The sequence below is a fragment of the Mesocricetus auratus genome, unplaced genomic scaffold (genome assembly GCF_017639785.1).
Source record: "Mesocricetus auratus isolate SY011 unplaced genomic scaffold, BCM_Maur_2.0 Super-Scaffold_100054, whole genome shotgun sequence".
NCBI classification, from domain to species: domain Eukaryota; kingdom Metazoa; phylum Chordata; class Mammalia; order Rodentia; family Cricetidae; genus Mesocricetus; species Mesocricetus auratus.
In genome coordinates this window covers 2,805,460-2,832,912 of record NW_024429231.1, presented here as the reverse complement: position 1 = coordinate 2,832,912, position 27,453 = coordinate 2,805,460, and the positions used below count along the sequence as shown (strand labels likewise).

General features: G+C 53.1%; 2 protein-coding genes across 5 annotated transcripts; one reads left to right on the top strand and one right to left on the bottom strand.

Annotated features, from left to right (window-relative positions):
- Positions 1-3,941: 3,941 nt before the first annotated feature.
- Positions 3,942-22,557, bottom strand: Odad1 (outer dynein arm docking complex subunit 1). Of its 4 annotated transcripts, none has more exons than XM_040736004.1 (16): positions 22,497-22,557; positions 21,425-21,588; positions 21,245-21,336; positions 20,064-20,163; positions 19,353-19,542; positions 15,124-15,246; positions 14,837-14,950; positions 11,543-11,610; positions 10,226-10,413; positions 9,887-10,021; positions 9,314-9,396; positions 9,054-9,222; positions 5,159-5,322; positions 4,987-5,084; positions 4,706-4,784; positions 3,942-4,634 (listed from the first exon to the last, which is right to left on the bottom strand). In XM_040736004.1, exons 3-16 carry the CDS (start codon positions 21,312-21,314, stop codon positions 4,128-4,130), a joined length of 2,088 nt encoding a protein of 695 aa, XP_040591938.1. In that variant the 5' UTR covers positions 21,315-21,336; positions 21,425-21,588; positions 22,497-22,557; the 3' UTR covers positions 3,942-4,127. The 4 variants fall into 4 exon arrangements, with proteins under 4 accessions (XP_040591938.1, XP_005084742.1, XP_040591939.1 ...); XM_005084685.4 differs by lacking the exon at positions 22,497-22,557 and adding an exon at positions 21,868-22,013; XM_040736005.1 differs by lacking the exon at positions 22,497-22,557 and adding an exon at positions 21,868-22,013 and having other exon boundaries at positions 21,481-21,588.
- A 1,731-nt stretch (positions 22,558-24,288) lies between these two features.
- Positions 24,289-27,447, top strand: Emp3 (epithelial membrane protein 3). The gene is made up of 5 exons (XM_005084686.4): positions 24,289-24,417; positions 25,265-25,380; positions 25,546-25,648; positions 26,090-26,230; positions 27,238-27,447. Exons 2-5 carry the CDS (start codon positions 25,303-25,305, stop codon positions 27,405-27,407), a joined length of 492 nt encoding a protein of 163 aa, XP_005084743.1. The 5' UTR covers positions 24,289-24,417; positions 25,265-25,302; the 3' UTR covers positions 27,408-27,447.
- Positions 27,448-27,453: the final 6 nt, after the last annotated feature.

Here is a 27,453-nt window from a genome sequence, read left to right as displayed (position 1 = left end):
GACACATGCCACCACTGCCAAGTTTCACAGCCTGTTTTCAAATCCTTTCATGTATGCTTTGTGTCACTTCAGTGAGAATACCGAACGCATGATCCAGGGAATGCTGAGTGTCTGCTCTACTTCTACACCTAGGGCTTCCATTGTCCTGTCCTGCCACATGAAAGCACTGGCCATGAACTTAACCTTAGCCTTGCAAACACATATTCCTGAGGTTACATGTAAGACACAAACTGGGGAGACCATGACTCCTTTTGATGAAAGGCTTTGGATCACCATGCACGAGTGTGCGGTGAAACTGATATACTGCTAACAACCCTGCTGCTGTATCAATATTCCTGATTTCTCCACTTCATTCTCCACTTAAATGCTGTGCAATGCTGACTCCTCCTGTGCACCCTTCAACCCTGCTACATGCATCTGCAATGCTCCCAGGCACGTGGTGGCTGCTATGTATCTGCAATGCTCCCATGCATATGGTGGTGGCGGCTATGCATCTGCAACGCTCCCAGGCGCGTGGTGGCGGCTATGCATCTGCAACGCTCCCAGGCGCGTGGTGGCTGCTATGCATCTGCAACGCTCCCAGGCGCGTGGTGGCGGCTATGCATCTGCAACGCTCCCAGGCGCGTGGTGGCTGCTATGCATCTGCAACGCTCCCAGGTGCGTGGTGGCTGCTATGCATCTGCAACGCTCCCAGGCGCGTGGTGGCTGCTATGCATCTGCAACGCTCCCAGGCGCGTGGTGGAGGCCGTCCCAGGCAATACCCCCTTGCTCCAGATACATTTCTGTCAATTCATGCAAAGGACAGTTGAATGGCACTGTGGTCAAAGCTCCTGTCTCTGCAGTATTGACTAGGAGTACTTGCCCTGGCTTTTTTTTTTCCTGGAATGATATGACTGATCCTTCTTGTGGCATTTATTTCCTATGGACTCATGCAGATGTCTCAGAACTGCCTAAGATCTTTAAACAAATTTCCCAGTGTGTCTAACAGTGGTGAGTGGAGCTTGTGATTCCAGCCAGTCAGGAGCACAGAAGCTGCTAGTCTCTGGGAAGTGTCAGAAAGAGATAGCTGTTGCTTCCTTTTCCTTCTGTCCTTGCTGCTCTCTGGGAATTAGATGAAGCACCCTGATTTGAGTAACGTGGGGACTGGTAGAAGGAAGATACTAATATCTCCCTAAGACACAGAATTTTTGCTCCCTGAGTTTAATGGTGTGAATAATAAGAGCCAGGCTCATACATTTGAATGCTTGGCCATCAAGGTGTGGCACGATTTGAGAAGGATTGGAAGGTGTTGGAGTAGCGTGCCCCTGGGAGTAGGCGTTGAGGTTTCAAAAGCCTAAGCCAGACCCATGTCACTCTTGTTCATGCCCTACGGTGGCCCTGGGCTCCAGACCAGTGTGTAGAGCTCTGAGCTACTTCTCCAGCACCATGCTGCCTCTTAGCCATGCTCCCCACCATGACGACAATGGACTTGCCTCTGAAACTGTAAGCAAGCGTCAATTAGATACTTTCTTTCATAAGAGTACCTTGGCCAGCCGGACCTTGGTCAGCTGGACGTTGGTGGCACACACCTTTAATTCCAGCACTTGGGAGGCAGAAACAGGTGGATCTCTGTGAACTCAAAGCCAGCCTGGTCTACAGAGTGAGCTCCAAGACAGCCTCCAAAGCTACAGAGAAACCCTGTCTCGAAAAACGAAAAAAAAAAAAAAAGTGGTCATGGTGTCTCTTCACAGCAATAAAACAGTGACTACGACACGGAGTCTGTGGCTGCCACAATTTGTATTTCTGCACTTGTTATATAAGGTAAACCCCTGCTTAGGTTAGTAAACATTCCTGTGAGCAGTGAATAAGCACCAAATGACAAACACAGCACACTCAGGGCTGTTTCTAATTGCTTCCTGTGTGTTCAAAGCTGCTTTCTTCATTGATGGTTTCAGATTCAGCACATGCTCAAATGGTCAGACACCCGTGCTCTAAAGCTTGCTCAGCCAGATATTTTAACAGCTCAGGACCACCTGCCCGGGTGGCCCCACCCACAGCCTGCCGAACCTTCCACATCAGCCATTAATCAAGACTACAGGACTGTCTTATAGAGGCATTTTCTCTATCAAGATCCCTTCTTCCCAGAGATGTCTAGGTTTAAAAAAACAACCAGTGCATTTATCTTTTCTAATCATAATGCATTGGTAGATAATTTAGAAGCACAAGGGTTTGGACACTTCCTTTTGGTTTTGTTTTATTCTTATTCTATGAAATATGGTTAAGAAATTAAAATTCAAAATACTGGGGGAAGATAGGTGTCTAGTGAGGGTGAACTGAACAGCCACCCAAGCACCTGTGACACAGCACCTAACCCAATAAGTTTGTAAGGACATGTTTGCTTTAACCCGTGGTGTTAGCTCACGGTCGCCTGGCACCGTTGCCTTCGGGCTTATGACGCAGAACACAGAGGAAGCCTCTGTGGGGTAAGGTGGCCCACAGAGTCTAGAAAACACGAAGAAGAGGAATCGCTGGGGTGCCCGTGGCTCTTCCCAAGACACCCCCCAAGTGATCTCACTTCCTTCCATCAGCCACACCTCTCCAAGGTCCCAGTGCCTCCTAATATAGCCATAGGCTGATAACCAAACCTTCAACATACAAGCCTCTGAGATACTCCAGATCCAAACTACTGCTGGACAAAATCAACAGCCCTGTATTTCAGCTGGTAGGGTGCTTGCCTAGTGTGCATGGAGAGCTGGGTCAGATCCCAGCACTGCACACAGCAGACATGGTGGTGTCCATCTGTAACCCCAGCTCTTGGGAGGTGGAAGCAGGAATCATAACTTCAAGGAACCAGGTGAGATCCTCGTTAAAAGAAAATACAAAAAGTTCTTACACTCTGGGGGCTTGAAAGTCCAAGACGCACACCTGACAAGAGCCTTCTGGCTGCCCCATGGCCCTGTGATAGCGCCTGTGTGAGGAGACATTTCCCAAAGATCCCAGGCAGCCCCCAGCTTCTGCCTCCTGTCTGCCTGCTGCCCAACCACTCAGCGCTCTCCACAGCCCGCCTCCCACACACTGGGGATGCTCCTGTAAGAGCATCTGAACTGAAAATGTGCGGGCTTTTTCTCCATCTACAAATGACCGCGTAACAGCCACGTGCACAGCACTGACAGTGTGCTGGGCCATCCGACCTGCCTCCATCATCCATCGTGTTTCCCAAGTTTTGCTCATTTCTGGCTCTGCCGAGATCTGCGTCGGTCAGGACAGGCTGTGGCAGGTGCTGCACGTGCATACAGGTGTTTTACTCTCACAAACTCCCTTGAAGTATAGGTTTTACCCATTTGGAGGGAGGAAGGGAGGCTTAGAGGGTGAATGACTAATTTCATCTGGATTTGGCTAGGTTAAATTTTGACAGGGCATTTAGGCATGGCTCCACTACAGACAGGATCATCCACTGTGTCCTAATGCCCCTCATTTCAAAACTCAGCTCACTGTGGGGCCAGTCAGGGTTGTCTGTAAAGTCTTATCCCCCATCCCTGGCCTGTTCTGCTAGTAAATGAGACCACTGGGTGCATGTTGACCTCCAAGAGTTGACATCTGCTTTGCCATTTTCCTTTTCCAGGACCAGACTGAGGCTGTTCTGGTGGCCTAGGACAAGAGCATGATGTGGAATACGGGTCTTAACTCACCCACAAGAAGCAAGAATACTGGAGCAGAGAAACTGGCTGCAATAGAGCCAGAAGCGGGGGTGTTGGCTACTGCAGCATAACCCAGCCTGTCCTGGCTGACACAGATTCCAGCAGAGCCAGAAATAGGGAAGGGTCAAAAGGCGGATGGGTGAGCAGGTGGATGTAGGGATGGTTGGATGCAGGCAGAGGCAGATACAGGAATGGGCTCACAAATATTTTCCCCCGAACTGGAAACAGATGAAGGCGTATCTGAGCACACTAGTAGGAACCAGGTTGAGGAAAAAGCTGGGTTCCGACCTTTATTTCCTATGGTTACAGTTCACCTTGTCAGTGGAGGGGAATCCAGTTAGGAGATGGGAAGAGATGGGGAAAACTCAAGAGGCCTGAGTATAGAGGGACCGGAGAGTCTGGGGAAGAAGAAAGCCTGCCAAGAGTTGAGGCAGGAAGGCACCTGCAGCCCTAGTTGTAGCCCCTTGAGCCCTTGCTAGTGGAGGAGCTGGGCCTGGAGGCAGGGAGAGCACTGGACATCTGGCCGCTGCTGGAGGCAGGGCCTCTACTCATCTCGGATGCCAGGCTTTGGCTCTGCACGCCGCCGCCTGTGCTCTCGTGGCCTAGGCTGGTCTCCAGGTAGCCAGTGGACCCCAGGAAGCTGCTGGAGCTGGTGTGTTTGAAGCTCCCACGGCCCACCACAGAGCCCCGGCTGGGCACCAGTACTCCACTGGCACTGGCGGAACCCAAGTTCCCAGGGACTGCAGCGGAGCCAGAGTCACCAAAGGTGACGTGGCTTACGGAGCCAGTGCCACGGCCTCGGCTTGTCTTGTGGCTCAGAATGGATTCAGGGACTGTGCTGGTCCTCTTGGGGATCCCCACGGTGGGGCCCGGCAGAGAGATCTCGGCACTGGAGAATGCCAAGCTCGGGCTGCTGTCCAGCTTCTTTGGGGTCTCCTCCAGGTTCTTGAGCTCCACCTGGAGGTGGGCAGCATTAGGGTCCCAACAGGCAGTAGAAGTCCTTCCCCCAACCCTGGGGCCACCCTTACCGCCTTCACCACTTGACTCAGCAGCTCCTCCTTGCTCATAGGGTAATCCTCCTTGACCACAAAACCTGGGGAGTCCTCCCTCGGGGGGAGAGAGAGAGAGAGTCCAGTTTCATTGCAGTTGTCCTATGCCGTCCCTCCCCAGCACCCCATCTCCCCACTCCAAGCTCCCACTTCACCCTCTGTGCCCCAGAAGGCCATACCACAAGCCACCCAGAGCCCTCCATCCCATCCCTTTTGTCTGCCCATGGAGTCAGTCCTTCCCTGCCCTGCCTGAGCCTCACAGGGTGTCAGGAGGCTGGAGTGGGGTGGTCTTCTTCGGAGGGTCCTCTTGGCTCTGGCCCAGTGCCAGAAGGGCAGCGTCAGCCAAAGGGACATGGTTCTGAGAGTGTGGGAGCCTGGAGTTAGTGCTGGCCTAGCCCAGCTCAGCCCCATGCCCAAGTCCCTGCCACCCACCTGGACCTCAAGGAAAGCCTGCATTATGAGGAGCTGCACCAGCCGCTTCTCGATGGTACTCAGGAAGAGGCCCATGTCCCTATCCCGTATGTAGGTCTTGACCCCAAGGAGATCCTTGATGACACTGCTGTCACACTGAGCCTTGTCGAAGAGAAGCTGGATATCTGGGAACAGAGAGGAACGTACTATCAGGTCACTCAGTACAGAGCCACATCCTCGCTGGAAGAGGCAAGGCTCAAAGACCGACTGGGTCTAGCAGGCCCAGGCAGCCAGGCACAAGGCCCACTCAACCTCAGAGCTCAAGAGGGTACAGGAGATCTGACAAGGCGATGTCTGGTGGCACACCTTGGCTGGAAACAAGCCTATTTTCCACCAACCCAATAATGCCAGGGCTCAGATCCCACCTGGAACACATGAGTCCCAGAAGACACCCTACTAGGGCCCCTCACCCCAGGCCTTCTGGTTAACAGGCAGAAGCACAGCAGCTGAGTCCCGCCTCCCCACACGGGTGAGGTACGAGTCTGCCGCTGCCGCAGCCCCCTTGAGAAGCTGCATGCTGTCTCTGGATAGTCTTTAAACATATAGCTGGGTTTCTGTTTCGTATTTGACTCCTACTAATAACAGCAAGCCACCAGAAATCACCTAACTGTCCCTCTGCAGAGAGAGGGACAACTCTGCAACAACCAGATTACTATAGGTGAACTGTGTCCCTATGGAGTCTCATGTTGAGAGTCTAAACCTTCCCCGTGACCCAGAATGGGATTTATTAGGAAGAGACAGGGCCGCTTAGCTCCTAACACAAGAGGAAAGTGATATTATAAAAGAGGAGAAAACATACACACACACACACACACACACACACACACTCTAAAACACAAACACACACATGTGTACACACACACATACCTGTGCACATACATGTAAACCCACACATAAAAATAAGTAAAACAACCAGATGTGGTGGCGCACGCCTTTCATCCAGGCACTCAGGAGGCAGAGGCAGGCGGACCTCTGTGAGTTCTAGGCCAGACTGGTCTACAAAGCGAGTTCCAGGCAGCCAGGGCTATTACACAGACTCTGGAGACCTGCCCCCCAAAAAAGCGAAGCAGAGGGAACATAGGGTGCAGACATGAGGTGGGTAAGATGCAAGTCAGGGAAATGAAGCAGCCAGAGCCAAAGCGGCACACAGAAGCAGAGCCTTCCTCATAGCCCTCACTCAGACTGAGAGATAAGACATGCCTGGGCTGGAAGTTATACAGTCCTTGGTTTTGATGGACAGCCCGCAAGACAATGTTCATGCCAAGAAATGGAATATTCAAAAATCAAGATCAGGACAGCGCTAAACATCCTACAGTGCATTACCACACTGCTATACTATGATATTGCTGACACACTCCAAGATACTGACAAATGAGAAATAAATAAAAATGGCACAGTAATTAATGGGCTAGCACCCCATTGATGTAAAAATGAAAAGCCAACAATAAAATGTGGAGGTTTCCAGTGAGGCTACGTGTGGACTTGACATAGTTATAAACATGCATCAGAGAGAAAGGCAGCACGCTGAGCTCCGCTCTGAGCCACAGCAGCCCCCCTGCCACTCCCCTCCCCCGTCCTTCTCCCTCCGCTGTCACCCTGTGCGACTCCCACGAGAAGCCTCCAGAGTCTCAGAAAGAGGTGCACACCTGGGTCAACAGCAGGTGGCCCTGGGACCCAAAGGCAGTGTGGTCAGTCTCCCGAAAGCTTGCTCAGCTGCCCTGAAGACAAGAAAGGGGGCCAGGACCAGGTAACAGCGCCAGTTCCCCATCCGGAGGAGTAAGAAAACACTCTAGGCACCACGGGACCCCACACATGTGACTGACTTCCTCTGTGACAGGTCCAGGGTCTGATAATGAAGCCAAACGAAGTTCTGGTAAAAAATCAAGAGAATACCTTTGCGACCTCAAACAGGTAAAGACTTCTGACACCACAAAGCCACTAATTACAAAAGAGAGTAGAGTCCACCTTATCAAGTGTAAAATAAATTCCACCCAAAGTGGAGAGTGCCCAACCATACAATCAATAACAGGATCAATAAACAACCCTCCTACCTCAGAACAGGAAAAACAATCTAACTCAATACCATCTAATTCGTGGTGGGGCTGGAGAGATGGCTCAGCAGTTAAGAGCACAGCTGCTCTTGCGGGGGGTCCAAGGTTCAATTCCCAGCACCCACACTGGTTCACACCATCTGTGACTCCAGTTCTAGGAGACCCAATGCCCTCTTCTAATGTCTGCGGCACCAAGCATGCATGTGGTGTACATACATAATACATGTAGGCAAAGCATTGTCACACAAGATACATAAATCTAATTTTTAAAGTGTTTAACTACTTAAGTAAATATGGGTTGGCAAGGTGGGTCAGTGGGTGAAGGCTTTTGCTGTCAAGCTGACGATCGAGTTGGATCCCAAGCCACTGTATGGTAGAAGGAGAGGACCAACTACAGTAAGTTGTCCTCTGACCTCCACACGTGCACCATGACACACTCATGTGCACTCATACACACGCAAATAAACGTAGCATTGAAATGCACAAAGCCATAGGAATCACAGGGAAAGCCATAGGGTGACACTATTAGTAAACACTGGCAACACTGGGAGGACAGGAAGTGCTGCAGCTATGGTAGAACGTGATGTGATGTGACATGAGATGATGGGGGAGCATCTGCAACACGTGTGTGCACACCGAGGCACAAAGGCAGACACTGCCATTGTGGCCCACAGCTTTCTTTTCCTTTGGGGGTCTTTGAGACAGGGTTTCTCTGTGTAACAACCCTAGCTGTCAGGCCGGGCGTTGGTGGCGCACGCCTTTAATCCCAGCACTAGGGAGGCAGAGGCAGGCGGATCTCTGTGAGTTCGAGGCCAGCCTGATCTATAGAGCTGATGGGGAAGTCCTGAATATATGTCAATAAAGCACTGTTGGCCAATAGGGAAGCAAGATAGGTGGGAGTAGGAGTCCAGAGAAGTCAGATGTCTGGAACTTTTCTCCGGTAAGAGAAATACTTAGATACTTAGATTAACAATTATGGGATAAATATTTAAGTCAGAGCTAGCCAGTAAGAAACAAGCAAGGCCAACAGCTTCATAATTAATACGGCATCTTGTGTGTTATTTGGGGACTACAACGGGGCAGAGCTCAGGCAACTGGTGGGGAAAAACCAAAGCAGCTGGCAAGGACAAGGCTTCTCTATACACAGAGCAGCCTCCAAAACAATACAGAGAAACCCTGTCTCAAAAAACCAAAAAAATAAAAAGATAAAACAACCCTAGCTGTCTTGGAACTTGCTTTGTAGACCAGGCCGACCTACATAGCAACTTCCAGAACATTCAGAGCTTTATAATAGAGAGACCCTACCTCAAAAAAAAAAAAAAAACCTAAAGAGAGAAAGAAGGAAGGAAGGAAGGAAATGAAGTCAGGCAGGTGGGGCACACCTTTAATCCCAGCAAATCTCTGTGAGTTCCAGACCAGCCTGGTCTACAAAGTTACACAGAGAAACCTTGTCTTGAAAAACCAAAAATAAAAATAAAACAGAAAGAAACAAAGAAGAAAATGAGAAATTGCTCCAAAGGACTGTTCAGCATTTTTCAAGAAATACAACAGTACGCTGGCCTGCGACCCTACAACCACACACCTGGACATTCATAAACAGACAGGTGGGTGGGAGAATGGACATACGGACCGGATGGGCCGGCAAACAGCACAAGACGGAGAGACAAGCAATGCAGAACTGGCCATGAAACGCCTCCCAGTGGCCGCTCCCCACAGGCACACTGCACCCTTCCTAACGAGGAAGCACACTGCACCCTTCCTAACGAGGAAGCTGGGGCGGAGAGAGGGACCCCCTGGGCACTCACCAGCCTTGAGCTTTTCCAGCTGAGCTCGGAGACTGCTCAAGCGTGCCTCCAGATGCTCGGACTCAGAGCGCACCTTGTCCAAATCGTGCTGCAACACTTTGCACTGCTGCTCTTGCTGCAGGCGCTGGCTATCCTGACTGGCGCGCTCACTGACTAAGGCTTCCTGCATCTGCAGCGACATGGGGCAGGAGCTGGGTGGGCTCCAGCCCTGGGGAGGGGATGTGGGAGTCTGGGAGGCAGGGAGGATGGGCCCGGGTCACCTCTTTAATCTCTTCCTGAAGGTGGTGTAGCTCGGAGTTCTGCTCGTTGATGAAGTTAAACTCAGCAAAGTTGCGTTCCTCCACTGGGGGCATGCGAGGGGATCCAGAGGGATGCAGTTAGAAATGGACTGAGAGATGACAGAAAGGCGGAAAAACAGAGACAGGAAAAACAGGAACGAGAACACACACAAGGGTGCAGAGACCATCATTACTCATAGCAGGAGACTGTGACATAGGAAGGAGAAAGGAGACAGAGACAGAGAAAGAGACAGAGAGACACAGAGAGAGAGACAGAGAGACAGAGAGAGACAGAGAGAGAGACAGAGAGAGAGAGAGAGAGAGAGAGAGAGAGAGAGAGAGAGAGAGAGAGAGAGAGAGAGAGAGAGAGAGAGGTAAGGGACAGGTGTGGAGAGAGGAAACGTGGAAAGCGAAACAGAGATGAAGATCCAAGGGAGGGACAAGAGAATGGAAACTGGAGACGGGGTGGAGTCCGCAGCCCCAAGCCAGGCGCACAGCACAGCGAAGCCGGCCGTGCGGGGCTCCCCACCTCCTCGTCCACCCTGCCCCACTCACGCTCCAGGTATCTCTCCACCAAGTGGTCAGGGTCGCTCTCGCCGGTCAGCTGAGCCAATTTGTTCAGAGCGTCCTCAAAACGCAGTACTAGCTTCTCCTGGGAGGTCTTGCGGAGTCCCTCTGCCACCTCCCAGGCTGGGGGTAGCACAGGGTTTGTTTTTGAGGATTCCAGGATCCTGGACAACCCCACTCTCCCCTACAGGCTCCGCCCACTCAGCAGCTCCACTACCCTCTCCCACCAGGCCGGGCCCCTTTCTGCTTCGCCCCCATCTTCTCCCAATGGGCTTCTCCCTCTCGGAGACCGCAGGGCCCTGGGCTAGGCTCGAGCACTGGCCTCACCTCGCTGCTCTTGCTTCTGCACAACGTCGGGATCCGGCTGCCGGTCATGGTTCTTGAGCTTGAGGAATCGGTGCAGCTGCTCCAGATGCGATATCTGCCGCTGCAAGATCTGTGCCTCTGTCTCGCTCTGAGCCAGCTCCTTCTCCGCACGCTCCCGCAGCATGCCCATCTTGGTCTTGGCCTCTTCCCTGGGGGAGGTGGGGCGTGTCAGCAAAAACATAAGCTAGGCGACAGACTGAGCCGGGGTCAGCCTGGGAGCCTGGGGGAGGACAGTGCCAGCTGGCTTCCCCAGGACGCTCACAAAAGGCAAAGAATGTTCTAGGCTGGAAGGGCTGGGTCAGGATGGGGCTAGAGATGGCAAGCCTGTTGGACACACAGGGGACAGAAGCCGGACACAGAGGCCAGGAATCGTGTGTGCAGTTACTCAGAAAGGCAAAGGCTGTGATCGGAGCCTGTCAGAGATCGTTCCCAGACTCAGAGCAGGTAGCCTGGGTAACATTGGAGTGTGGATGCTCTGTAGCTAGAAATGGGTGTGGCTGGGCAGTCGGGTCTTTTCCACACTCCAGCACACCGCATTAAGGCAGGAGGACCCTTGCCTAATATGGGCCTAAAGCTTCGATGCCATAAAATGTCAAAGAGTCCCTGCCCTGGACCATCCCGGTTCTGATCTCTTCTCTGTCAGCCTTGGGGGGCTCCTCCCAGAGCCCTCCCTGAGGGCTAGATTGGGCCATTCTCCTACCTACAGAGCCTCCCCTGACAACAGCAAGCCCCAGGACCTCTAGGCTGGTCAAGCCCAAGCTACACATCCCCAGAACAGACATCAGCCTGTCCCTGCGCCCCACCTGACTGCCCACTGCAGGTAACTGAATGAACTGGCCACCAGGCCACCAGGCCACCAGGCGGAGAGAATGACCCAGCCAGTCAGATTCCCTCCCTCAGAGTTAGAACTGAGAGAGCAAGGTGAGAATAAGACCAAGGAGAGGAGGACACCTAGACAGAAGGACAGAGGTCACAGGCCAGGCAAGGTGTGGAGAGGCTGACTGTGTACTCCCACAGCCACCGCTGCTACCGAGTAACAAAACTGTTCTCCATAGAGGCCTCCGGGGTCCCCAGCCCCTGGTAGCCAGCCCTGAGCATGTCTTCAGGCCTGAAGCTGTCACAGACGAAATTCCCTCTTTACACACACCCAGGGAACAGGGTCTGGCAGAAGAGTCAGGGACATCTTTTGGGTTCTGCCCATCTTTGTGAATCTCCAACCTTCCTGTCACTCACCCCTACTGTCTCTGCTACCCAACCCAAGTGCCCCTGGGGGCTTACCTGGAGGTGTAAGCAGAGGTGGAGGAGGTGCTGAGAGCTCCCACCATCTCCTGAAGCAGGTGGATTTCCTACAGGGACACAATGAGCTGACTTCCTCCAGCCTCCCCACCAAGAAGGAGCAGTCCCTGGCCTCCACCACAGACCCACCTATGAGCAGCTGTCGAGGAAACGGTTTTTGTTTTTGTTTGGGGGCGTTTTGTTTCTTGAGATAGAGCCTCACTGTGTATCTCTGGCTATCCTGAACCTATATAGACCAGACCGACCATGAATCAGAAAAGGGGTTTTACTGAGGTCCCAAATGGGAGGAAAACCAGGACGAGTGGGACAGGTAACTGGAGTTCACTTGGGGACGGCTCACCAGAAGAGCCAGCCCACCTGCCCTCGGTTTGGAAACCTGCTTGCATGTTGTTACTATTGAGGGACCAAAAATAAAATTAATAAAAGTTGAGAAACTTGGGCCCTAAATCTATACAGAGAAAAGGGAGCTTCTAATGGTAAAGGAAAATTTACCTTCTTAAATCAGGAGTGCCATGTCTGGCGCCTGAGGCCCTGCTCTCAGAGAAGGGGAGGTGACTGTTCACCACTCCTGTCAACATTCCTTTGCTAACTGCTGGTCATAAAGGTCCCCTGCCAGGTGTAAAGATTCCCTGGCCCAGGGAATAACTGACAGACCCTATGACCCTGTAACCCTGCAAGCCTATGCCTGTCTTACCTTACTCAACTGTATCTTCCTTTAAAATATATAGTTACTGCTTTACTCTGTATTTTGTGTGACCTGAAGTAACCATGGAAACCCTGAAATTTGTGGCCTTCAGCCTTGTGGTCTGCCCCTTTAGAAGCTTCTCTTTTTAGCTGGTGGGCATCTCATTTCCTCCACCATGGAAAGAGATCCAAGTTGGCCGCCTTGAACAATAAATGAAACTTTTGCTTTGTTGTACCAGAGTGTCAACTCCTTGGGTTAGTCTCTGGGCTCCGCAAATCTGGCACAACACTACACTGGGGCTCGGTGTGGTGTATTCACCAAGGGTCTTGGGATGGGAGCTTGGTCCTGAGAGATCCCAACTCAACAGTTTTAGACCCCTAGTGACTAGCCTATCACAGAGTGACTTGTCCTTCTGCCCTCTCCTGAGAAACCAGAGCCCTCAAGATAAACTTAAAAGATAACACTCCCTGATCCAGGAACTAGCTCATCACATTCCTGCTCAATGTTTAACTGTACAGTGCCCAAAATGCTTGCTTGAGATAACTTTCCTGTTAAGACATAAGCTATCATTTAACTTCTCATCCTTTATGTTTATGATGTTTATCATTTAACTTCCCCATCCTTTATGATGTTTACCTAACTCCCCCATTCTTTTTTTTAAGATTTATTTATTTATTATGGATACAACATCCTGCCTCCATGCATGTCTGCAGTACAAGAAGAGGACACCAGATCTCATTACAGATGGTTGTAAACCACCATGTGGTTGCTGGGAATTGAACTCAGGACCTCTAGAAGAGCAGTCAGTGTTCTTAACCTCTGAGCCATCTCTCCAGCCCCCTAACTCCCCCATTCTTTATGGTTTTTCCCTTTTAAAAACCCCCCGACTGCAGCTACTAGGGGTCGAACTCCTCTGCCCCTGCCAGGGTCATGAGCTCGACCCCAGTGCACTGGTTCCCCAAATAAACCTCGTGTGCTTGCATCAAGAACGGTCTCTCTTGAATTATTGGGGCGGTGGCTTATCCCGAGACTTGAGTGAGGGTCCCCCCACTCTGGGGGGGGTCTTTCAGTCCCTGGGTGGCAATACTGGCAAGTACTTGGACTTTTAAATGGTAGGGCCTGATGTAAGTTTGCTAAAGGCACTGATTTCAGAAGAGTGGACATCCTCCTCATGCCACTTTGTGGAAGACAAGGCCCCAGACAAAGCAGCCTGTGCAGTCTGGAATCTTCACCTCCAACACCGTGAGCTAAGTGAACCTCTTTGCTCTCTCACGTTCCCAGTCTCAAACCACTTTGTTATATTGACAGACTAACACGTGCTGCGACCACACAATTCTGTTTTCTAGATCCGTGGAGGTAGCCATGTGTCTTCCATAAAAAGGAAGGAACAGCAGAGACGCTACACATCCATCCACAGACACAAAGCAGCAAACACATGTGCGCACACACACACACACACACACACACACACACACACACACACACACCTGTTCAAAAAGAAACCAGGGTTAGATAACCAGAAACTGAAGAAACTGGTAATGCAGGACCACCAGATATGACACAGAAGAGAAGCTGTGCCACTGTTTCCTAGGATGGCTTTTGGATGTTTCACTTGTTTTTTGCTGTCTCTGCCCCAGAGTGACGAGAAGACAGGTATACGATGCTGCGACAGCCCTTTTGGAACTGTTTTCATTTGGTTTGATTTACAGACTCATAAAATAAAGCCAACAAAGACAGGAGAGAGCACTAAAAGGGAACAAGGCAAGCTGTACTCTCGGCGACAGAGCTCAACCACCAAAACCACAGCATAAGAACTGATTACAGACAGAAGTAAGTGAACCTAGCTGTTTCCGATGGAAACCAGAACCATGCAGAAGACTGAGAAACAAGAACTGGCCAGGGAGACTCTCAACAGGATCTTCTGAATAGACCTACACTCAAGCCCTCCCAAGGGACGGAGAGACTGACAGCAAGGGTGGGCTACCCAACAGGGTGGGGATTGCCATCAATGCGCTGACAGTCTGGTATGTCCTGACATACCCCACGACACAGCCACAGCGGGATCACTTGGACCTAATCCTAGATTTTCCAGCACCTACTCACCACTAGGAAAACAAAAAACCAGGACTTAAAGAGATAGCTCGAGGATTGAGCAGTTTACAAGCACGTGCATCTGCAGCTACAGAGGACCTGTGCACACGTGTACAAACCCACAAACACACACACAGGCACATGATTAGATGCTAAAAACAAAATGCTTTTTTAAGAGAAAGGAAATGGGAACTTGTTGGAGAACTAGCAACGTGCAGGGCTAGGGCAGAAAAAGTGAGGAGCTCACTGCGCTTCCTCTGCCGGAAAGGAGAGCCGCTCGCAAAAGGAACCGGAGAGGCCAGGAGAGGGGCATGGGGGGACAGTGAAGATCGCCCAGAGGACGGGATCCAGAGTGAAGCTGCTGTCTTTGCATGGGAGTGAGACAAGATGGGATGCGTTCTTCCTCCCCTCCCCCTGCACTGAGGCGGTCCTGGGCCCTAGGAGTTCTGCCTGTGGCTCGGAGCTGGAGAGGGCTAAGGGGGCCTGCGCCCTTTCCCCACCTTCTTCAGCTTGCGGTCCATGTTCAGGTATCGGCCCCTCTCGATGCGTAGCAAGTCCAGCTCCTCCCGGAGGGCCGCATTCCTCACCAGCTGGATGTCAAAGTGACAGGTGACCTGGGGTGGGTGTTCGAGCACTTATGAGGTTCGGTGCCTGTCAGAGGCGGAGACCACCCTGCTCCCTCCGGAGGAACCTGAAACCTGCCCACCCCAGGGTCCTTTGTTTTCCTTCTGATGGGAACCCCAAACCCACAGTGCCTGCCCTCCTGGAGAGCCCAAGGCACACACACCCTGTCCAGCTGGTCTTCTAGGATCTTGATCCTTCTCTGTATCTTCATCTTCTGATCCAAGATGGCAGTAGGAGTGGAGGCTTCCTTACCCTGGGTGAGGATATGGTCCTCCCACTCCTGGATCTGGGGAGAAGCAGCACATGTCACATGCCATCCCTGCAGTCACTAGACCCAAGTCTGGGCATCCATGGGGACTGAGGCCCAAGATGAGCCAGCTCTACCCCTCCTGGTGGTGTTCTAATTTTATATTTAGTTCGGTTATGTTCTTTTGAGACAGGGTCTCACTGTACATCCCTGGCTGGTCTGGAACTCACTATGAAGACCAGGCTTGCCTTCAACTTAGAGATTCGCCTGCCTCTGCCTCTCCTGGTGTTTTTGAAGATGTACAAGAGATGGAAGGGTTATGTCACTGCTTTCGTGGTCCCCAGAAAGAGAAGGATGTTGGAAGACTAAGGCAGCAGGTGCTGAGGTTGCCTAGGGTCCGCAGAGCCCCCAGTCAGCTCCCCACATGACCTGTGTTTCTGCATGCATACTATGTGTGGGGTTACTCAGCAGAGTGTAGACTGGGTGGACCACTTAGCACTGCGTTTCCCAGTTACTGTTATAGGCTAGACAGTACCCCCAGAAATGCCTATCAAACATCCTGACCCCCAGTACCTTAGAATGTGACCTAGAGTCAAGTTAGCAACAGAGTGAGACCAGGTCAGCCAGAGCTACACAGTGAGACCCTGAGGAGGCAGGGGATAGACTCCTGCTGAGCTCTGGGGGAAACAGCCCAGCCGGTTCCTTGACCTTGGACAGTGATCTCTGGAACTGAGAATCGATTTCAAGTGGACCTCCCCATGAGGAGGCCTTGTTCCAGTAGCCTTGGCAAACACACATGCACCCACATGCCAACTCCAGGCTCTCCCATGGACATGTACTATGTGCTGCGAGGACACATGTGCATAGGTCATACCTACAGGGCCTACCACGTGCTTAGTGGCGTGAGGGTTTACCACAAGGTGGCAGTGTTTGACTTCCAGCAAGGTGACATTCTCCTGCACCAGTTTTTAGTAGTTGCTATGACAAAAATCAAACCAAATACACCCCCCAAAAAATACCATTGGGGGAAACTGAGCAAAATGTACAGGGGAATCCCTTCACCATTCTTAAAACATCGAGTGAATCCACGACCACCCCAGTTAAAACTCCCATCAAAACACTGGGCTTGGGAGGTGCACACACCTAAGTCCAGCACTGGGGAGGCAGAGGCAGCTGGGCCTCCATGAGGACAGCTGGGTCTACACAGTGAGACCCTGCCTCAAACAAACACACAAACAAACAAGAAAGCCAGGTGGTGGTGACCCAAGCCTTCAATCTCAGCAAGCCAGCCTGGTCTACAGAGTGAGTTCAAGGACAGCAAGGATTACACAGAGAAACCCTGTCTTGGAAAAGAAAATGCTTTTTTTCAACAATACTTTTGGTTAATTTTGAATTCTGAGAGTGGTGTGCAATACAGAAGCAGATGCCCTGAGAGCCCTGGGTGTCAGCTGACCAGCAGGCCAACTCAGAACTGAAAGAAGCAGCAGAATCAATGCCCACACCCAAGCGGAGAGTTTCAAGAATAAAATATAGCGCTGGAGAACTTGCTCAGCAGTTAAGAGTACTTGCTGCATTTGGCATGATGCACAAGGACCAGCTCGCAGGCTCTGATGCCCTCTTCTGGCCTCCACAGGTACCTCCATGCACAATACACATGCACACACCTCACACAGAGACACACATAAATTAAAAACATTTAGAAAGTGTTAAATATGAACATTTTCCAATCTGTGCATGTTACTTTTACAAATGCCTCCTGACTTGACCTGTGCTGGCTAAAACAGAACACACAGCACTGGGGTCAGCTGGGACGACACAAACCCACAGGTTTGCCGGGGCTCTAAGGCAGTGCCACGCTGCTGTTGCTGTGGCAACTGACCACTCTTACAAGCTGTCTGTCTGCATAACCGTACTAATCAGCTTTCATTACTACAACAAACATGCAGAAGCAACTACACTAGTACGAGCAAAGGCTTGTGTGGCTCAACAGATCTAGGAGTTCCAGCCAGCATCAGAACAAACCCATTCACAAGGAGCCAGAGCGCGAGACTGAAAGACGGGGTCCCACTTCTCTTCAAGGGCACATCCCCAGGAAGCCAAGGACTTCCCATGAAGCCTCATTTTCTCCTAAACTTTGATTCTTTGTGAAATCACACCATGCACCCCAAATCCCACTCATCTCCCCATCCTCCTATATCTGCTCTCTGCCTTGAAACCTCCCCCACGAAAGAAAACAAAAACTAAAAGTTATAAATAATTAAAATTAAAGAAAAAAGTCTCACAGTGGAGGCTGCAGTGTGTCCCGACGCATCAACCAGTCTACCCTGTTGCCCAAACAGCTTTACTTGCAAGTGTTCATTGCAGTGAGTCATTGGTTTGGTTCAAGGCCTCTGGCTTCTGCTACACTGGAATCGTACGGGGACTCCTCTCAGCTATCCTGTTGTTGTCCTGTCATGGAGATTCTGCAGCTTTGGTTCCGCAGGGCCAGCGTCTTCACTCACTCCAGCAGTCTTACACAGGTACATGTTGGGGTGAGTTAACTCAAAGCTCGAGATCTGGGTCTGGGTGGTGGCTGAGTTGGTCAATGGCCATCTCCCATGCCTGCACCACCAGGGCCAGCTCTCTGCTTTGCTGAGGTAAGGGGCGGAGCCAGCCATCTGCTGCCCCACCTTCAGGGCCAGCCCTCCCACATGGCACCGGTGAGGTGCCGGCCAGTTCTCCTGCTCACACCCTCTGGGCCAGCTCACTGTGTCCACACCACCAGGACCAGCTCTATTGTGCTCCTATGCAAGGTGTGGGGCCTACTCTCCTGAGTACTGCTTCGGTGAGGGGTGGGAAGCCCCCTCTCTTTAGTCTCTGGAAACTGTCCTTTGGGGGATTCTCTCCATATTTAAACTATCAGTATCATACTGATATCACAATTTTTGGGTCACTAGGTTCAAATTCTCCCAAAGCTGCAGCCCACGCCTCAGCCAAATCTCTTGAGTTCATCAAATAATTACTGACAGATGTCTTAGTTAAGGTTTCTGTTACTCTGATAAAACACCATGAACAAAAAGCACCTTGGGGAGGAGAGGGTTTAGTCTAGCTTACACAGACTGAACACAGTCCATCACAAAAAGAAGCCAGGGAAGGAAGCCGGATTTCTCGTGGCATCCTCAGCCTGGTTTCTAATACCCCCAGGAACACCTTAAGGAGGCATTTTCTCAATTAAGATGCCCTCTTCCCAAGTATGTCCAGCTGTGACAAGGTAACATAAAACCAGTCAGCACAGCAGCTCAGCACCGAGAAGGAGGCCCCTCTGCCTCCTGCATACGGCTCCCCGCAGCATGGCACAGCAGCTCTTGAGTGCTGGTGGATGGGTGGCTTCCCTGTGCAGTCTACTAAAATGGGCTCTTGTTGACAGAACCCAATCAAGGGAGTGGCAGCCATCACCCTGCCACAGTCTGTGAGCTCGCAGTCCACACTGGGTCACTTTCAGACCATTCACCAAGACTGGACAGGAGCGTCAGCCGGATGGCCGTCAGCCACGCTGCAAAACAAGGCTTTGAGCTCTCAGCGCTATTTCTCACCATGGCTGTGACTTCAGGAGGTTTATCTCAGAATTAAAAGCAAATTAGACAGAAAACCTTACTAGCGGGCTGGAGAGGTGGCTCAGAGGTTGAGAGCACCGGCTGTTCTTCAGAGGACCCAGGTTCAGTTCTCAGCACCCACATGGTAGCTCACAGATGTCTGTAACTCCAGTTCCAGGGCTCTGACACCTCACACAGACACACATGCAGGCAAAACAGCAGTGAGTGCAAAAACAAAAATAAACTTTCAAAAATAAAAACAACAAACAAACAAAAAACCCCACACTTCCCAAAGTTAGGAAGCAGTTTTTTCCAATGGTTAAAGGTATTCAAAGCTGCTTTTTCCAGCTGAAATTTAGAGTTTCGGAGATATTTTATTATGCTTGGTACACTGCAGGGGTGGGATTCTCCTGTAGCCCAGACTGGCCTCGGAACTTACAGCAACCTTCCTGCCTCAGTTTCCTGAATGCTGGCTTTACAGAAGTAAAACCCATCCTTAGTTCTGGATGGAGGCTTTTGGTGACTCGGCTCAGCTTACAACACTTCTTGCAGAGTCTGATGGGGATGGCCCACCTGCTTGTCCAGTGCCTGGGTCTGCTCCTGCAGAGCCTCGGCTTCGACCTGAACCTGGGCCCTGCACTTGAGTAGCCTGTCCATGTCCTCCAAATACTTGGCGTCTCTCAGTCGCTTGACCTGGCTCCGTGCCACGTTGATCTGCATCTGGAGCTTGGCTCTCAACACCTCCAGCTGCCGAATCTCCTCGCTGTCGGTGAGCAGCAGGAAGGAGGGTCCACACCAGCAAGCCCGCAGTGTTCAACAATCAGCTCCTGCCTGCTGCCCCTCACTGAGCCCCAAACCTCCCCTGACCCCGAGCTTCTCCCAACCCCCTCCCTCATCTGCTTCCTCCCCTGCCTTCTTCTTTCCCAAGAACCTGACCCCCCCAGTCCCTCCCCTATTCTGACCCTTCCCCACTACCCCGTCCCTGCTCCTCTCCGCCCTTCACTTCCCCGCCCGCCTTCCCCTGTCCCCTCCTCCTAGGACTCAGAAGCCCCGTTTACATTCGCCCGCCTTCCCCTGTCCCCTCCTCCTAGGACTCAGAAGCCCCGTTTACATACGCCCGCTTTCCCCTGTCCCCTCCTCCTAGGACTCAGAAGCCCCGTTTACATTCGCCCGCCTTCCCCTGTCCCCTCCTCCTAGGACTCAGAAGCCCCGTTTACATTCGCCCGCTTTCCCCTGTCCCCTCCTCCTAGGACTCAGAAGCCCCGTTTACATTCGCCCGCTCACAGTTGCTTGCTGATACGCTGGTGAACCTCCTTGCTGTATGCCCGCCGCTCACCCTCCATCACCTTGCATCGTCTTTGCAGGCGGCTGAGCTCCCAATCCACTGTGGGCGAGACCAGGCAAAGGACTCAAAGGACCCATCAGGACTGCCAATCATCCCCAGAGCCTAGAAATCCTGGTCCCTTTAGGCTCTTGCAAACCGCAACTGTGCTGCAATCCTAACCCTGGCATCCCGTGTCTCCCAAGCCACGCTGACCTCCGCTATTTTCCTAACCCATTCTGGCTTGGGGAAGCTCCTGGTCTCTGGCACCGGGGACTAGCAAAGTGGATCCCTCTTGGCCTTCAGAGAGTGGCCTCTCTCCTTCGTGCCCCTCTCCCCCCTCTCGGTTCATGTTCTGGGCTCATGCTTCTTCATCCCTTCCCACAGAACCTTTACCTAAGCTGCTCATCTCCCTACGAAGTCCCCAGGGACCTCCCACACCTGGAATGGACCCTTCCTTCCTGGATCCCTGGCATCCAAGCCCCAAGGAGCCTGCCCTACCCACCTACCCCTTCAATCTTTCCCATCAACTTCCCACCTTCCCGGCCCCTCAACTGACAACTGACCCGAATCAGTGCCCACAGTGCCAAGCCTGAGAAATCCTACTCTCCTACCGCAGCCACTTACTGCTTATGCTGGTCTCTCTTCTTTGGTCTTTTTATCTTTTTATTTATTTTTGAGACAGGGTTTTGTACTATGTAGCCCTGCTTGACCTCAAACTCAAACTGCCTCTGCCTCTGCCTCTGCCTCCCCAGCTCTGGGATGAAAGGTGTACGCCACCACGCCGGTGCTTTTTCTTTTTCTGATTTAAATAACATTAATGTAGTGTAAGGAGGAGCCAGAGGGAGGTGGTTCTCTTCTTTTACCACGTGGAAGGCTGGCAGGCTTGGTGCCAAGAGCCTTACTCTCTGAACCATTTCACCGGTCCTCCCCTGACTGTTTTTGATGTCCTGGGCCCCACTCAAACCTCTCCTGAAGTCCGAGGTCTTCCCGGTCACCCCACTGCCTGACTTGGCTTCTCCATGTCAGAAACCCCCTCCGTTGGGGCTAGAGATCCTGGGAGGCCTCGCCAGCCCGGCCCTGGAACTTGGGGAAGCTGAGAAGAGAAAAGGAACTTGGGAGGAGAGGTGGGATCATGAATTACCGGGTCCCTCCAGGAAGACCTCGCTTCCTTCTTCGGAGCGGGCGCTCCTGGCTGACAGACCCAAGCGCATCCTGGCCACAGAGGCGGCGCTCCTGCAGGGGACACCAGAGCGTGCACGTCAGAGCACTGCGGCCTCTCTGGGCCTCCGCTCTCCAGGGGCTACCCCGGGACACCGCTCACCCCAAACACTCGGTCTGGGTCCCGCGGCTTGACTGGGTCCCAGCCCCTCTGGGCACCTCCGAGCCCCGGCCGGCCGGGGGCGGGCGCGGGGGCGAAGACTCGGCTGCTCCACCTGTTTGAGCGCCTGTCCCAGCTGCTCCACGCTCACTGTTGTGGTCTGGTTACTGAGGAGACAAGGGGCCAATGAAGCCGCGGACAGCGGCAGGGGAGGGCCGAGGCGGAGGGCTGGATGCCCGCTGATGGGAGGGCCAGAGGTACCGGCAGGGGCGGGGCTGAGACCCTGGGTCCGCCACCCTGCCACAGGTCCTGCGTGTCAGATACTTTCATTACGATTCGTAATCGTAGCAAAACTACGGCTATGAAGTAGCTACGAAAATTATTTTATGGAGGGGGTCTCGGCAACATGAGTGGTACTAAAGGGTCCACGTTAGGAAGGCTGAGACCTTCTGCCCTAGGAGGAGCCAGGAGTCGGTGAGGAGCGGAGGCCGGGCGAGAGAGGGAGGGAGGAGCCAGGAATGAAGGGCGGGAAGGTCTCGGTATGCAGCATGGGAGGGGCGGATCTGCAGTGGCGGGCAGCGCGGCCGGAGTGTAAATAACAAGGAGGAGGGGCTTGGACGCGGTAAGGGCGGGGCTCCGCTACTTTAAGGGGCGGGGCTGCATGCAGAGGGGAGGAGCCAGGGTCCAGAGCGGCCTATGGGGGAGGTGCTCCGGGCCTGGGGGCGGGGACTGAGAGGGAGCGGCCCAAGGGTTTTAGTGAGAAGGGGGAGCGTAGGGGCGGGGTTCTAGGTGTGCGGGCGGGCCGTTATTTAAAAGCAGCGCAGTGCGGCGTTGGGGGTGGCTGGGACGTTCCGGAGGGACACTGGAGGGGCGGGCCTTCGGGAGGTCAAAATGGGATGCGCGGAGCTCAGGCTCTGGGCCCCGTGTATCCGGGGAGCGGAAACTGAAGGCGCCTGGAGAGGAACGTCTAGAAGACTAGCCTTTGGAGCTAGGCAGGGTCCTTCGGTTCCGGCTCAAGAAATGCGTCCCTTGGACTGGTTATTTGGGGGAATTTATGGCTTGGAGGAACGCTCACCACTATGTTCCTACACAGGCTCACTACGCATGCGCGACCAACGTTTTGTGGGCGCGTAGGGCCGAGGCGGAAGTGAGAGTGGGCGGGGCCTCCAGCGGTCCCTTCTCGCCCTGCACTTCATCCCACGTGGTCCTCTTGCGAGCGAGCTGTGGGCGCCTCTGCCTGCTAGCTGGGTGTGCCTGACGCCTGCGGTTTCCTGTGGGAGGAAGTGGCTGCAATGCTGAGCTCCTCTGAGGCCTGGTCGGGGGAGATCCTGCCACAGATCCCGCCACCACCCTTGGTCCCCAGATGCTTACACTTGTATGGGTCGCTGTTGCTGGGGATTCCCTAAACGCCCCCTCTCGGTACGCCAAGTTCCGCACTGTTTCTCCTCTTTCACGGAGTGTTAAAGCTGTTCCCAGCTTCCTCAGTCCGGGAGCATCTTCCGTGCTCCTGACCCCAACACTCCTCCCGGGCCTGGGATGCAGCCTCCTGCCCCTACGATGCCCCAGTGTTGTCCACAGTGGCCTCGAAGATCAGAGTTAGATTTCCCCGAGTCTCTGCCTCCACCTCACCTCATTTAGGATTCCAAACTTTAGCTCTGGGACTCAATGGGGACCCAAGTATTTGCCCTGTCTCAAATTACTAGAGCTTCTGAGCCAGAGTCCCCCGACTGCACTCGAAGCCCCAATGCCTGCTGTAAGTGCACAAAGCTGCCAAGCACTGCTGTAGACCTATGTTACCCACTACTGCCCTCTCTTACAGATAAAGAAGCATGGGCAGGTCGTCAACAGTTTGCCTGGGACCACACAGCCAGCAAGTGGCTCCAGAGTCCAGGCAGCTCTCACCCCCAGCTCTGGCCCCATCGGATGCCCACACATCCCGTCACCCGGATCCCCAGAACTAGAACTGGGTCCCCTGACAAGGAATGCAGATATACTCAGTCATCACCCGCACCCCGAACTCAGTGTCCTGAGAATAAACAATGACAGCTCCCATTACCACCCGAATGGGCTGCCACAACCCTTGCAGTAAAATCCAGGTTCCTCCATGAATGTTCAAGGGAATCCTCTGATGTCCCTGCTCACCCCACCCTAGGCTCCCTGTGCCCCGGCCACACTCCCTTTCCCTGTGCTCCCCAAACAACAGGAGCTTGTTCTCAGGGCCTGAGGACTTCTCCTTTCTCCCTGATGTTCAAATGACTCCTTTCCTGGAATCTCAGGCCAAATATGTCCTCCAAAACGCCTTCCAGGATTATCCTGTTTTACTTAGCCCCCACCCATCCACCCACCCAGTCAGTATTTCCATCACTCTATTTTCTTTACTGGCTGTATATTGTAACCACTATACAGATTAGCAAACTGAGGCCCAGGGGAGTGAAATAACCTACTCAAAGTCACAAAACCAGAAAATGGTGGCACTGGCATTCTTAAAGTCTACATCCTGCTCCTTTCCATAGATCCATGCTTTTGTCCCACCTCAGAGTCAGCCCAAAGTTTGATCTATGTCACAGGAGTCTTGCCCCAAACTCCATCAAAGACAGCAGGCATCCGGTCCAAGGAGGTAATGTGCCCCACCTCAAGGCCCCAAAGTTCTCATCTGAGCCCTGAAAGGATGTCCCAGAGCATGCCCACCGTATGGCTGGTGGGTGAAGAATAAGGAACCAAGTTCTTGTGCCCTCCCCTGCCGGCAGAGCTCAGATGGGCGAGGCCCAAGTGGATATAAAAGGGTTGGTATATATTGAGAGTTAAGAGAAGCAGAAACCACCAGAAGAGAGAGCGAGAGGCAGGGAGGGGAAAGGAGAGGGAGAAGGGTGGTAGTAAGGGGTGGAGGGAGGCGGTGAGGGAGGCGGGGGCCTCAGCGTGGAAGGAGGGAGCAGAAGGGCGGGGCGAGAGGCCCAAACGAGGACAGACTCCAACTCTGACTTCCTCAGCGACCCTCGGTAAGTTTTCAGTCCGTTATTCAGACGGGACTTTATTTACTGGGCAGCATGGCACCGTGGGAGGGGCACCCTGGGCAGGAAGAAAGCCCCCTCTGCTCCCAAGGACACCAGTGATTGAAGAAGGGATCTCTCAGCCTTTACGGTGGAGACACAGGAAGGAGTAGGCCATCTATAGGACTTGTGGTCCCACCAGAGCACACCATGGGAACCGTCCTGCAGCCTCTCCATGGGGTCTTCCATTCTCTCGAGATTAAGGGTGCAGGAGGGCTCCCAGGCTGCCTTCTCTGGACACTGAATGGGGGTAGGAGGTGTTCTTGCCACTCAGGCCTCCCCCTTCTAATCCATCTCCCCAAGTGTCCCGAGCCTTAGGTCTGCAGTAGGGTGGGGTGGGGGCCACAGAGACTCGCCAAAGGCTGGAGTTTCCCTGGTGCTGGAGGGAGGGGGATGAGTCACCCGTGACTCACCCCAGGAGAAGAGAGTGAGTCAAGGATGCCTGTCCTCAGGGCACTGCTCTTGATGGATTAGAAAGGGTGTCAATTTAAACTTCCATATGGTGACCCATACAGCCCGGGGACAAGGCACTGAGGACGCACCAGCGTATTGTCAGTCCTGCTCACTTCTCCTGAAGTCCATGTAGGGCATTCTCTAGGCTGTTCCAGGAGCCCTGGGCTCACCCTTCTACTCCCCGGGGAGGCCTGTCCAGCCTACTCCCCTTCTCTCTCATACCCAAGAGCCTTCCCAAGCCCTCCTCCTCAGACTCTACAGTCCTCCCCAGCCTTTCTATCTCAGACTTAAAAGCCAGACCCCGGCCCTCCTGCCCAGGGTTGAGAGCCTCTACCCTTTGCAGGTTTGTCTGTCCTGCTCTGAGCCAGGCATCTGGCAGCCATGTCACTCCTCCTGTTAGTGGTCTCTGCCCTCCACATCCTCATTCTCGTCTTGCTGTTTGTGGCCACTTTGGACAAGGTAAGCTTCCAACTCACTGTGAACCCCGCTACATCCCATCTCTTAAGCCTCCGCCTCCCTACTTCTAAGCCAGCCCTTGCTCTATCTAGCCTGCCCACCCTTCTAGCCCGTCGGTGCACGTCTGGGTGCCTCCCTCCCCACCCTCCCTGATCTCTGTCCCCCCAGTCCTGGTGGACTCTCCCAGAGAACGAGTCCCTGAACCTGTGGTATGACTGCACATGGAACGCCACCACCAAAACATGGGCCTGCAGTAACGTCAGTGAGAACGGTGAGCACGGGGCTGAGGGCAGCAGAGTGCCCCAACAGGCCAGAGAGGGTGGGGGCCCGAGCCGAGGCTGTGAGCATCTGGGGCTGGCAGATGGATCCAGAAAGGGTGTGGGTCACATGCTACAGGCTTAAGGAATAGGGAGAGAGCTCCCTAAATTCTGAGAAGGTAAGGCCTTCCAGAGTTGTAAGGAAATGGAGCCAGTGTTGTGGATATGGAGCAATTCATTGAAGCTGGGGAGTAGGGAAGGCCAGAGTTCTAAGGAGAAGGCGTTACCCCTCCCAAAGTTCTAAGTGAAGCCAGTGAGGGGGTGTAGCTCATCAGCAGGGGTTTGTATGGTATGCGATCCTTGTAACAGATGCACCCATGAAGCTGCAGTGGGCAGAGACCAGCAAGTGGGGGCAGGGTTGTGGGCTGTGACCTCAACCGTGTCTCCCCCTACAGGCTGGCTGAAGGCAGTGCAGGTGCTCATGGTGCTCTCTCTCATCCTCTGCTGCCTGTCCTTCATCCTCTTCATGTTCCAGCTCTACACCATGCGGAGAGGAGGGCTCTTCTATGCCACCGGCCTCTGCCAGCTCTGTACCAGTAAGCACCTCCCAAGGTCAAGGGACGGGGTACACCATGCAAAGTCCTCCCCCAAGGACTGCCTCTGTACCCCAGGGCTAGCGGAGCTGCAGTTCTCAGAGGCTCTGTGGTGGCCTCGGTACTTTAGGGAGCCAGTGTTTCACAAGTAAATTATTTGAGTTCCAGAGATGGAGGCAGCTAAGAGATACCATAAAAGGAATATTCTGATCCATATCAGCCAACTGCTGTTTCTTGTACACCTGTGGAGGGAGTTTACTTTTTCTCGTCACTCGGTATTGTAGATAGGACACAGAGCCCCTGGCATGGCAGACAAGCTGTCTTTGGCGCACATGCCCAGCTCTGCACTGGTGGACTCTGGGCCTCACTACGTCGTCTCGCTGGCCTTGAAGTACCTATGCCCTCGCCTCCCTCCACCTCCTGAGTAGCTGAGAGTGCAGGAGGGGCCATCAAGTCATGTTCCACTTTTTCTCGTAAGGTCAAATCATTTGAGGCTTGAAGGGTTTGGGGGATGAAGAGGTCAATGAGATCTGAACGCACGGCTCTATTTTTTCTTTGGCTCTAGGTGCAAAGGGCTGAGTTAATCATGGTGGTTTTGGAAGCATCTTCCTGGGTTCCCAGAGAACCCCCTTCATGTTACTCATTCGTGTTTGCATGCTTGGCTCATGAAGAGCTCAAAATGAGCCGGGTGGTGTTGGCGAACGCCTAATCTCAGCACTTGGGAGGCAGACTGAGGCGGATCTCTGTGACTTCAAGGCCAGCTTGTTCCAGGATGGGATGGCCAGGGCTACACTGGGAAACTCTGTCTCAAAAACACAAAACAACAAAAGAGTTCCATGGATAGATAGATGCCATGGCCTTATATCACAGTTGGGGACCAGAAGTGAAACAAGGTGCCCAAAGCCGCTCTGCAGCCCTGGGTGCCTGTGGTGTCTGGGGACCTCTGAGGACACAGGGCAGTGTAGCCTCTCTGCACAGCCAGCCTCACATTGCTGTTCCCGGTTCCACAGGTGCAGCCGTGTTCTCTGGGGCACTGATCTATGCCATCCATGCTGAGGAGATTCTGGCACGGCACCCACGCGGGGGTAGCTTCGGTTACTGCTTCGCTCTGGCCTGGGTGGCTTTCCCACTCGCCCTGGTCAGCGGTATCATCTACATCCACCTGCGGAAACGTGAATGAATGCTATGTCCCCTAGAAAATAAATCCGTTTTAACCATGAGCCCAA